The 12,949-nt window shown below is 35.2% G+C and overlaps 1 protein-coding gene across 1 annotated transcript in view; it reads left to right on the top strand.

Moving 5' to 3' along the window:
* Positions 1-8,300, top strand: part of MSH3 (mutS homolog 3) — a 48,461-nt gene extending 40,161 nt beyond the window's left edge. Inside the window, exons 21-24 of the mRNA XM_058168956.1 lie at positions 1,732-1,918; positions 2,591-2,720; positions 3,218-3,392; positions 7,302-8,300. Coding sequence (XP_058024939.1) covers positions 1,732-1,918; positions 2,591-2,720; positions 3,218-3,392; positions 7,302-7,437 — 628 coding nt within the window. The 3' untranslated portion in view covers positions 7,438-8,300. The remainder of the gene's footprint in view (positions 1-1,731; positions 1,919-2,590; positions 2,721-3,217; positions 3,393-7,301) is intronic.
* Positions 8,301-12,949: the final 4,649 nt, after the last annotated feature.

Below are 12,949 nucleotides of genomic sequence, written 5' to 3'. Positions count from 1 at the left end.
TCATGTCATTGCCATTAGTGACCTTTCCTACTAGGTTCTCCCTCAAGTAATGCAGCCTGTTATTAACAGCAACTGCCTGCAATATTGCAGGTTCAAGTCCCACCAGGCCCAAGGTTGACTCAGCCTTCCATCCTTTATAAGGTAGGTAAAATGAGGACCCAAATTGTTGGGGGGCAATAAGTTGACTTTGTATATAGTATACAAATGGATGAAGACTATTGCCTGACATAGTGTAAGCCGCCCTGAGTCTTCGGAGAAGGGCGGGATATAAATGCAAATAAATTAAAAAAAAGTAGAGTCAGGGAAGCTGGCAGGGAAGATTGTAAGACAGTCCTATAAGTCATTTGAACACCCATGCCTTTTTTTTCCCTGAAGAACTTGGCTATGGAATACAAAAACCTGGAAGTCTCATACTCCATAGTCCTGTGTGCCTACAGGTTCCACCCATAGTGGCCCACCTGTGCTGCACCTGTGCCACCTGTGCCACCTCTTCTGTGCTGCAGAAGTCACCTGCAAGCTGATCTAATTATAAGCCATCTAGGACTTGCAACTTCCTGCAAGCTTCCTTATTGACTTTGCTTATGGCAAGCCAGCAGGTAGTTGTGATGAGGTCTTTGCTTAATAACCCATGATCCTTGCTTAATGATGGCAACAAGGACTGCTGGGATTGCTGTCATTAAGCAACGTGATCATGTGATATTACACTTTACAACTGCATTGCTTGGTGATAGAAATTCCAGTCCCAATTACCATCATTAAATGAGGATTACCCGTACAACATATATACTTATGATTTTAGTTGGATTATTGAATTTAGCAGGACATACATCTTTTGAGTCTTAACATGCTTAAATCTATTTTGTTAGCTTTGAAATACTTTAATTTCTAATTTCCAATTACCGGTAGGTAAATTGTGTTAATGAGTCTCTCATTAATTAATCTTCTCATTAATATTTGAGAAGAAATCCTTATATTGGATCAGTTCATTCAGTTTATAACATAAACTGAAAACATTTCTCTAAGCATATTTCACAGCTTCATATGATCACTATAATCAAAGATCTAGACAATGAAGCATGTATTGTCTTCCTTTTGATTTTTTTTGGCTTTCTCAATTATCCAGCAACAATATACCTTAACTTTTTCTAAAACTAGCTTGAACATCTGACAGTTTTCTTTCAATGCAGGGCTCTGATTTGCATCAGTTGATCTTAAGCATTATATTCATAGGATATGAAATTAATGAAAGTGTATAAACAACACATTACATTAAGTCTTCTTTGACATTGGTTGATGGATTGATCTCCTCCAATCTGTTAGCCACTGTGGTGTTCTCAAGATGGATTGGATGGAAAGTTTACTGATTCTTCTTCTGATAACTTGACATATTTCTGTCATTAGTCCCTGTAGCCTTTAAGTTCATAAAATGCTGATCTAACTCAGGAGTGTCAAATTCATGTCGTCATGGTGGCATCATATGACATATTGGGACTTTCCCTCCTCGCTAAATTGGACGTGGGCATGGCCAGCACGTGACACATCCGGCCTGTTGGCTGGGAGTTTGACAGCTCTGATCTAACTTTTTCTTCTAGTACCAGAGGTTCTTCAAAATACAGCAGGTACTTTTGAAGTACCTTAGTTGCTGACATCTCTATTGTACAGAATTTCAAGACATTCCTTCCATTTTTTATTTTCTTTGAGACTTCTTTGTCCATTTGTTTTTGGATGCAGAATGGGTGCCTCAGACAATGTATTTAAAGGTCGCAGTACGTTCATGGAAGAATTAACAGATACAGCAGCAATTATTCAAAAAGCAACTTCACATTCACTAGTAATTTTGGATGAACTAGGAAGAGGAACTAGTACACATGATGGAATTGCAATTGCATATGCTACTCTAGAACATTTCATTAAGAATGTAAGTATATTATTTGATTAAGTATAATTCTTAGTAAATTATAATCTTAAAGAAAAAGTGGAAATAGATATATGTAGCAAGCTTTTAGCTTATTGAAAGAATTTGAATTTTTAGTCAAATTAATGTCAATAATTTTGATACTTTGCATATGAGATCACTACAAAATTTATTAATTAAAACAATAATAATATATATTTACAAATCAATCAAATCAGTATTTACCAACTTTGCCCATTATAGCAATTTAATAATGATATTGAAATTTATAGATTTAAAATTGTAACACAAAAGTGCTCATGCTAACAATACCAGCTTAAAAAATGTATCCACCTTGTATGAAAGTGAATGGCTGGTAAAAATAGGTCCTGCTTCTTTAAGACTTAGTTAATGCCAGAACTTCTGTTAGAAGTGAAAGGTACTTAACATAACTGAAATTAGATGAAGGAATTTGTCCTCTGTATAACCCAGGATTAATCTACAAAATGAAGGATCAATTTGGGCCCCATTTTACAATGTATAAACATTCTAAATATTGATGTACATTAAGGAGCATTTTATGCTGTAGAACAAAACTAAAACATCAGATTTGGTTAAAGGAAAATGATAGGTTATCAGTTTGCTGATAGTTGATGACATTTTTTTCAAATCTTAAATATATATTTTCCCCTCTAGGTTGGTTCATTGACACTGTTTGTTACCCATTATCCTCCACTGTGTGAGTTGGAAAGAGCCTATCCGACCCATGTTGAGAACTACCATATGTCTTTTCTAGTGAATGAAGATTATAGTAAACCAGAAGATGGTATGATATCAAATTGATCAGACTGATGAGTTATTTTTGTCTTAATTTTTGTCTTATGTCTTAATTTTATTCAGCAACAGAATTAGAATTCCTGAGAATTAGATGTCTGTGGGGGAAACAAGACATATGAACATTCCAAAACTGAACATTCAGAAAAATTCCAGAATTCTGTTTCTTCTCTGAGTGATATTTTGGCTTAGTTCTTATTCCAGAAATGAACCTCTGTTCTTAAGGGACCTGTAGTATTCCAGATAAGTTTTGTCTTAAACCCCATAAAAACCCCTAGAGCACTTCCAGTTTAGAGGACTAAGTTCCATAAAACTGCCAGACCATATCTAGAATAATTGAATCAACATGGTCCAGAGAAGAAATTGAATGTTCAGGAGTTCTGTTTGTAGAACTTTGGGTTTTGCACGTATTTGATTAAAAAAATAATTTCAGAAACTTAACTAAAAGAGTTCATTGTAAAGTGATTAATAAATACTTTTTCTTTTTAGATTTTGAAGAACAAAATCATCTTGACTGTGTTACTTTCCTTTATCAAATAACTAAAGAAGTTGCTGCAAGAAGTTATGGTTTAAATGTTGCTAAACTGGCAGATTTGCCAAAAGAAATTCTTAAAAAGGCAGCTTATAAATCAAAGGAACTAGAAAGATCAGCTGATGTGAAAAGGTTAGAAAATAGATTGGCTCACTTTGTTCTGTAATACAGTATATATAAATGTCAAGGAGAAAAGCAACTCAGAAGTGTGCATGTTTGTTTATGCATTTGTCTGTGAGAGGAGTTGTACATATTTGCTAAATAAAGAGAATTAATTTTAGAAACAGATAATAGTATATATTCTGTTAATATAATTTTGTTTGCTCTGGGCTTTTCTGAAAACGTGATTTTTGGCTTGCTTGCATGTATCCATATATGTGGATACATGCAAATCCACATATGTGCAGAACTGTACTGTATATCTTTGTAGACATTTATTAAGACTCTTTAGGATTGGTTTCAAGTGAGGTTGGCAGTGCTCCATGTTAAAAGCTGTGTATCATGCAGATTTTTGCCTGTGTTTTCAATCTAATTTTTCTTTCGAAAAATGTCTGAGAGAAAATGTATGCTTTCCTCTCAGATAAATAGTGATATGACGTATGGAAAGTCTTTTCTATTTAATTTTATTAACAGTGTTGTGAAGAAAATATGAAGGAGAATGTATACTACTTTATTTAAACACATCACCTAGGGCTAGGCAGTAGAACTGGATAATAAACAAATTGTGCCTATATTACGTAAAAAAAGTTTAAACCAAGTAGGATAAATTAGTCTTTGCATTATCATAATACTGATCTTTCTGGGAAAGTCAACTTTTCGATTAGAGTAGTTTTCAAAAGTATTTGCCATCACTTGGTAATTTATAATTTAGTGTTTTAATTCCTATAGTATCTCTTTTAATCTCATTTTCCCAATCTTCAAGATGTGTTTTCTACATTAATGTAGAAAAGAGGAACAGCCTAGAAATACATAGAACTAAGATATTTCTATATTAGAGATAGATCTTTAATAGAAAAGAATGAATAGAAAATTCATTGACCAGCTGACCAGAAAAGGGATTGATAACAATATCCCTTATTTTCAGATCACATGTCAATTGTTTCAAGGTAAACAATAGGCTTAGGACATGATCACCCTTGACTTGGGGCTGAAATAACCTGAAATAGTTCCATGGTGTTCACGAAATTCTGAGCAACTCTGGACCCAACCTAAGAAAAGGAAATTAAAGTCCTCCAGCATTAAAAACTTTATAAATTCCAGCCAGGATTCCCTGATACAACTCACATTTTCATCCCATTTGTTGTTAGTTGCGAAGCCTTCCTATCCTCTATCATCCTCTGGAGTCCATTTAAGCTCATGCCTACTTCTTCAGTGACTCCATCCAACCACCTTGTTCTCTGTCGTCCCCTTCTTCTTTTGCCCTCAATCTTTCCCAGCATTAGGTTCTTCTCCAGTGAGTCCTTCCTTCTCATTAGATGGCCAAAGTATTTGAGTTTCATCTTCAGGATCTTGCCTTCTAAAGAGCAGTCAAGGTTGATCTCCTCTAGGACTGACTGCTTTGATCGCCTTGCAGTCCAAGGGATTCACAGGAGTCTTCTCTAGCACCATAGTTCAAAGGCCTCGATTTTTTGGCACTCAGCTTTTCTTTGGTCCAACTTTCACAGCCATACATTGCAACTGGGAAAACCCATCCCATAGTAATGTAATATTAACAAACTATAATGCCAGTACTTTATTTTCTGTAATGACAATACTGTTGCAATTTTTTACTATTTTATTAATCCTAATATCTTCTGTGAGAGAATTTGGGAAAGAAAAACACACATGTAAAAAGCAAACATTTTAATGGGAGAATTTAGCATTCGTAAACGGTTGTGATCTAATTTGTTTTGATAAGCAGGTCAATGTGTGTAATCAATTGTCATGTGCAGAAGAAATGCTAGAATATATAGTCACCTTTGGTAACAGTACTATTCTCCAGAAAAAAAAAATCATAACAATTTAATACTTTTTTATTATTCCAGTAGAAAAGTTTTTAATATTTTATTGCTTTTTAAAATAGTCACAGAAAAAGAAAAAACAAGATATAAAACACAAAAATACATAATAAAAATAGACGTGCTTAAAAATAAGTAAAAAAATACAACAAAAAATATAAAGTAAAATATGTCATGGTAAACAGTTACAATTCTATATATAATTAATACAACCCTTTTTGTATTAAGGTATGTGTGAAATGAAAATGAATATTCATTTCTAATACACTTACATAATGTTTTTTTGACTTACTGTATTTTGTATAAATGAGTCCCATATTTCATTATATTTATCCATACAAAGTTTATGTCTATAAGCAATCAGCTTATAAGTAGCAAGTGAAATTAAGTCTTCAATACGTTGAATAAATGTTGCCATATATACAATTTCAATTTCAGTCTACGGCACTCAGGCACTCAGAATCCATTTTTGTTATCCAGTTGTCAAGTTCCATGAACTAGATATATAATTCAATAGAGTATTATCCTTTGAAAAATTCTATTTTTGTTACAGTCACATTTATATATTCCACTATTTCTCCTTAAACCTAATAAGTATAAGACATTGTAAGAAATATGTTGTACGGAAGCATGTTCTTACATCTCCAACAAAAAGCTGTCCCTTTCTATACAAGTGTAATAAAAGTCCAATAATTTTTAAAAAATATTTTTTGTTGTATAAGTTATAGTTGTCTATTGATACTCTTGCTATAGAAGTTAGGACAATATAGGTAGGTATATAGGTAATATAGATGAACAAAAAAATAATACACAATAGCAGCAATAAAACAATATAATAAACAATATAAGACGTGTCCTAATACCAGCGCAACCATAATACAGAGAAAGCCCTCAATTAATGACAGCATATGATGGCATGTGAGTCCATCACTCAGCAATCTTGACAGTTCCCATTGCTATCATTAACTGAAACCCATTGATTGTTAAGCGAAGACACATCCTAATGCAGGCCATTTCTGGTTTGGTTCCTCCTAGATCTGAGCCTCAGTAAGATAAGGGATTGCCTCCTTTACCCTCTCCTGAACTCTCCCCTTGCCTATCTCGCCCAGCCTCTTCCCTTTTGTCTGCCTGCCTACCTGCTGCCATTCCCACCACACTGTGCATTACGATTATATTAGCCACAGCTTCTTTCACAAGCTACCAAGGCCTCAGTTTACACTCCGGCTGATAGGTCCATGTTTTGCAGCTAGGGCTGCCTTTTACAAGAGAAGGCTCTGGGTGGGATGTGAACAGAGGCCTTGGCTGCACCAGTGTGAAAGAGCATAGCACAAAAGAAGGGCCTGGACAGTACAGTAGTGGTGCATAGTGTGACAGGATCCGCTGGCAGCAGGACGTAGGCAGGTGACCAAAAGGTGGTCAAAATGGGACAGGCTCAAGTGGGTCTGAATTTAGTTTATGTGGACACTAGGGCATTACAATGGCTGAAACTGAGAGCTGGTCTTAAGTTCCGTCATTCAGTTAACTTGGAACAATCACTGAATGTATTGATATTAAGCAAGAACTACCCATAAATAATAGTGATTAATAAGAAAGAAGGTTATAAAGGTCTGTGAAAAGAAGAGTTTTAAGGGTATTAGAGAGGGAGTTGATTCCAGAGAATAGGAGCTAAATGGAAAAAGCACTAAAATATAGTGTCAATTTTTAACATAAATGAAAATTAATTGATCTTAATTGCACCGTGAAGCTGAGCATATGCCCTTTTAATTTAATTTAGCTTTAATTTAACTTTTAAGTTAATGTAAGACTATTTCAGTTAATTTTGTGCAGAGATTTTGGGGAGTTTTACTGCTGTTTTCTCATCTCCCTTCTGATACAAAGTATGCTATGTTCATTTTGCATTATCAAGTAGGAAAGTATATTACTGTGATTATCTTTTATTGTAGATAAATATTTTATGCATATGAAATAAGAGTGGAGATACTTACAAGTTGATTGTTGAGTAATAGTTTTTAATATTGAAAAACTTTGCTTTTTGCTTTTTTAGAAAAAGTTTGATGTATTTTGCAAAACTATGGAACACCGATGACATTGAAGAACTTCAAAGATGGAAATGTGCATCTGAAGTAGATAATGATTTCAGCCAATTTAAAAATTCCACAGAGCTCTCCAACAAAAAATGAAAATAGCATACAAGGTTTAATAATATCTCACAAAAAACATATATGTGAATAAAGTAAAATTTTAGATCATTTGTGGATATAGTAATAGATTTTAATAACAATGCCTGGTTCACATAATCACTTTTGGTATTTATTTTCTGTAAACTGACTTCAAGAATGAGTTATGCAGAATGGAGTACATAAACTAAAATGGTATAGCTCCTAATATCCCCCACCCAAATTAAAAGCATATTAAAATGCCTTTCATCTCATTCTGTTTTCATAATGAAAATTACATATTTTTTACCTAGATTAGTATTTGTGGAGTGGAAAGAAATGAACAGGTAACCAAAAGGTACTTCTGTATTTTTTTCTCCTCAGAATAACAGCTTGATGGAGGAGTTTGTTTAACAAAAAACTTGAAATATAGAAGTCCTTTCCCCTAGTGCTATGGTGTTTTTACTTTTAAAGGAAATATTTCACTGAGTTCTTGTCACCTTGTCAGACTCTTGTAGCTAGAAATCATTGCAAAATATATTTTACATAATATCATCTTGATGCGGTCATGGCCAATTATGAAAGCAAAAATGGTCCACGTTGCTGATTTAATATCAGTGGATATTTTTGTACTAAATTTCAATTTTTTAATTTTTCAAATTGCTTCCTAAAATCTGGTGACTTTATATGCTGAAAATAAAAATATTGTTACATTTTTGTATATTATGTGTCAAGATATCACATTTCTCTCCACCCCAGAACTGTATATATCTGAAAGGTCAGTATACATCTAAAAAGCTTTTTCCTATCTGATGGATAATTATGATTGTTGATGGACATATGAAAATTATGTAACTAAATTATATTAAAATAAATTTCTATTTATACCTGGCTGTGAAAGATATGTTCATTTCTAAAACAACTAAAATAGCAGAAGAATACATTATTTCTTTGGACTTCTCAGATGCAAAATAATTTCTTATTATAGAACAGTACAGAATGAAGTTTTCGTATTTTATATTACTATTCTTTTTGAAAAAGTGAATTGAACTTTGTTTTTTCTGCAGAATAATTTTTAGATTAGAGTTAGCAATATTCAATCAATTGTAGTTACAGTTCATCAAGAAAGTGGTGAAATGGGTGGTAAAGATGGATGGATGGATGGATTCCATTAAATGGCTTGTGTGAGATGCTGTTGCCAGGGTGGGGAGTGATTTTAGTATATTAATTTATTATATGACTCTTATTAGTTTTATTGTTTTTATATGGAGTTTTATGTTCTGTAAGTCGCCTTGAGTCGCCATGTGCAAATAGGCAGCAATACACTGTATTTTTCAGACTATAAGACATGCCTAGCTTTTGGGGACGAGAACAAGAAAAAAAAATCTGCCCCTGCCTCCAAGCAATTAGCCTCCTTGCAGCAAACAGCCTGGTCAGCTTCAGCACAGCCTGATTTAGCATGAGCAGCTAATTGGCGTTTGGATCTGCTTCCCGGAATACTGCCTATCAGCTGTTCCAGGCTGCAGGGATCGCCGCCACGGCTGCCCATTGTTGCTGCCACCTATCGCCTCCACACGCCCCATTTTCAGCCTCCATGTGTCCTGTTTTTGCCTCCCCGCGCCCCATTTCTGGCCTCTGTACGTCCTGTTTTCGGCCCATTCCAGGCAGCAGGGATAGGCGCCTAGAATAGGCTGAAAATGGAAGTTTCACGGAAGCTGAAAATGGGGTTTCCGGAGGCTGAAAACGGGACGCTTAGAGGCTGGAGACGGGACGTGCAGAGGTGGTGATGGTGGTGGCGATGGGCGGTGGCGATTCCCACAGCCTGGAACAGCTGATAGGCGGTATTCGAGGAGGCAGATCCAACTGCCAATCAGCTGCTCGTACTAAATCAGGCTGTGCTGAAGCTGACCAGGCTGTTTGCTGCAAGGAGGCAAATTGCTGGGAGGCAGAGACTGAAGGGTGGGGAGCCGGTGGGTGGGTGGGGTTCAGCAACATTCGCTGTATAAAACACAGTGTCAGGCCTGGAAACCATACTAGGCCGTAGGTTTCCAGATGCTGCCACATTTCTCCCCTAAGGGGAAGACGGGGGGGTGATGGGTATGGTTACATTCTTCAAGCGGTCAAGGTCGGATTGTATTCGCATCTGCAGAAGGAGTGGCAAGAAGAGGTTTCGAATAAAGTGGAAGAACATTGGACCATGTGACCGGCAAAGGGGTTAGGGGGGTGGGACTCCTGGGGTTTGTATAACAGAAAAGAATCCAGAAGTTTCAGTTTTGGAATTTCACTCACCGTGTGCCAGTTTCCTTATGCTAGTAAAGAACTTTGAAAGACAATGGCTTCAGAGTTGGTTTTTTTTATGCAGAAGAGGTTTTTCTGGAACCCTGACACACAGACATTTCCCCCTACTTTTTGGGGGGTGGGGAGTGCTTCTTATGCACTGAAAAATATGGTAAATTCCCTAAATAAATAAATGGATGGATGGATGAACTGACAGACAGACAGACAAACATGAACTGGAATGGTTTGTGAACTTTCAAATTGCATTCGATATAGCCTTATAAGATAAAAACATAAACTGAAAAGCTCTTAATACCCACAATTTTCTTTACAGTCTTGCCCATAATTTGTTGATGGTGTTGGGGTAAAGAGTATAACTAATGTTGGGGCTATTAATGAATATGAATTTACAAGCTCAAATACAGTTAATGTGAATACATCAAGGTCAGAATGGATAACATTTATGAGATGTCAAGTATCTCAGATTGTTAAACATACAGTGGCAGTAGATAAATAGTGACTAATATTTATTTAAAAACTCTTGAGGTGATACTAAATTTTGTGCTGACTGAATGAACCTCCAGAAAACCTTTCTCCAGTTCCTCCTTATAAGGGAGTTCAGACATGCTGGCTGGCTGTATGTAGCTGAACTTGTCATACCACGCTAGTGTCTTGTTTGGGAAAAGCAAGCTGCAGCAAACTGGGAGGTTGCCAAAAAGAAAAAAAATTGCCCCAGATGGCTACCGCACTTTGCACACTTCCTCTGTTGATTATATCTGAGGGAGTTGTTGCCATGCAACTGCAAATATATGCAAATGATTGTCCAATTTTTAAAGTAGTGCTTACAAGTGCTGATAAGAATGAAGGGATCTAGATTTCAAGAGACACTTGATTATGGGGACTTGAGGACTTTTGATAATCACAAAATTGCAAACTATTTTCCCATTTTATTTATATATACATTCATGCATTTAAAATTATTAATGTTACCTGAATCACATAATGGTTTGCAACAGAGAATATAAAAAAATACATATCCTAAGCTAACTAAATTTTAAAAAAAGCTTTTCTACCACCAATGCCCAAATGTTCTAAGGAAAAATGGGAGTACTCAATGCCTTCTTAAAAGAAAGAGATACATTTCATATCTACCAGGCAAAATGTTTCTGAGTGTCCGACACTAACAATATGATTATGAAAGCATATAGATAGGTTCTCATCCACGACTACCCCATTTCGTGTAGGGTTTTGAAGATGTCCATTTTTTTAAAAAAAAAGCAAGCTAACCCTTGCCAGAATGATGATCCTGCAAGCTCCTGTAGGATGTAGGTGGAGCCTTGTAAGACTTAACAGTAATCACCAGCACTTTGAATTCAATATAGTAGCAATCTGATAATGGAGAGCTGCTGTGGTATTGGTAACATTGCTAAATTTGCCCTCCCATGTTTAGCAGATAGGCTATTGCATTTTCAGCCAGTTGAACCTTACATCCTTAAAGACGGTTTCATGTACAGTATATTGCAATAGTTTAATTTTCTGGCAATAGCTGGTCTTCCATTATAAATCGCAGAGAATCATTGTGACTACACTGAAAATATGATTAATAAATAATTTCTCAAAGCTTTATCAGTTTGATGCAATAACCTCTTTGAACATTCTATTTCCTAGCTTCAAACTATTTATTTTGCTTCAACATCACTGAATTGTATATACTCTTTAAATTCTCCAATATTGTTAATCACTTTTACTTCAAAAGCTCCCATTCTCACTATATTTGTCAAGATTTATTTATTTAATAGAATGCTATTCATGAAAGCGCAGCTCTCGTGTGGGCAATGATAGGGATCTAAAACATGATCAAGAGTTGAAATTTTTAGTTCTTTAACTAACCATCTAAATAACAGAATTTGGAAAAAGTGTGCCTCAAAAATTTAAGTCTGACTCCCTCAATGGATAAAAATGTTACTGACTACAAAGTAAATGAATAAAATGTACTGTATTATACAAAAATGGAGTTTCTAATGGTTTGAAATTAACACTATTATGATATATATGTCTTATGACAAATAAGTGAAAAAAGAGAATGCTTGTTAGCTAGAAAGGCCAAGTACTCTACAACACATGTCAGTATAGTTTGACAGAATGTGATTGTAGAATTTCAATTTTTATTAGATTTTGAACAGGAGCTCAAGGTAACATATGTATTTTTCCCTCCTATTTTCCCTACAACAACCCTATGAGATGGGTTGGCCTGAAATACAAAATCATCCAGTGAGCTTTTGTAGCTGAGAATGCTTAGAAACTAGAACTTGAAACTCCTAATCTTTTTTTAATAGATTAACTAGTATACCACCCTGGCTCTCTTATTCTTATTTAACATTTAAATAAGAAGTATGTATATATAAAATCTACCTATCCTAATTAAAATTGAGCATTTTTATGCCTGTAGTTTATTATGTGTAGGAAGGACCAACTCCCCTGAATAAAATATTCCACAGAATAAGAAAAGAGGCAGAATAAAATATTTCTCCTAACGGAAAAGAAGAGAAAAGTCTCCTTAACAAAGGCAGGAAGCAGTCCCAGTCTTTCCTCCACCAAAACAGCCTGCAGGCAAAGGTTAAGGAAACTAAGTTTCATCCATGATAAAACAATGTATACCTTATAACCCAGACTTGGCTAAAGCAATCTCCAAATAGATGACAGAATAGACCAGTAGCTGAAACTGACAAGATTAGGCTGACAGGATTAGATGAAGGAAACAAACATCTAGGATTTGTATTTCCCCTTTACCTCTAGGGCTGGTCACGACCTTGAAGTCCATAATAGAAATCTTGCAACACAATTAAATAATAAAGGACACACAGACCCAGTCATCTCAATTACAAAGCCCCAAAACATAAAAACTGTTGACCAGACCAATTTGCTAGCTACCCCAAGAAACACTTGCTGTTGTTAATGCTTCTACTGGGTCAATAAACCTCCTTTCCAACTGCAGCCTGCCTCCAACTTATTATCCTTTGCCTGCATTTTTCTCCCATCTTGGAATAAGACACAGACCCGATTTAACTTCCAACATATGTAAATAGGTTCCATTTTGTATTTTGAATTAAGTTTTAAAACAACACGAAGACAAATTTTAATTTTTCCTAACTGTAAAAGTCTAACTTCTATAATCAATTTCTTCTGTGTATCTATGTAGGCAGTATTTTGATTAGTCATTACCATTAATTGCTTTTCAAGTTTTGCTGTATTATTTTAA

Source organism: Ahaetulla prasina, chromosome 2, assembly GCF_028640845.1.
Source record: "Ahaetulla prasina isolate Xishuangbanna chromosome 2, ASM2864084v1, whole genome shotgun sequence".
NCBI classification, from domain to species: Eukaryota; Metazoa; Chordata; class Lepidosauria; order Squamata; family Colubridae; genus Ahaetulla; species Ahaetulla prasina.
Note: the sequence above shows the minus strand (reverse complement) of the source record. Positions and strands in the feature narration are given on the sequence as shown.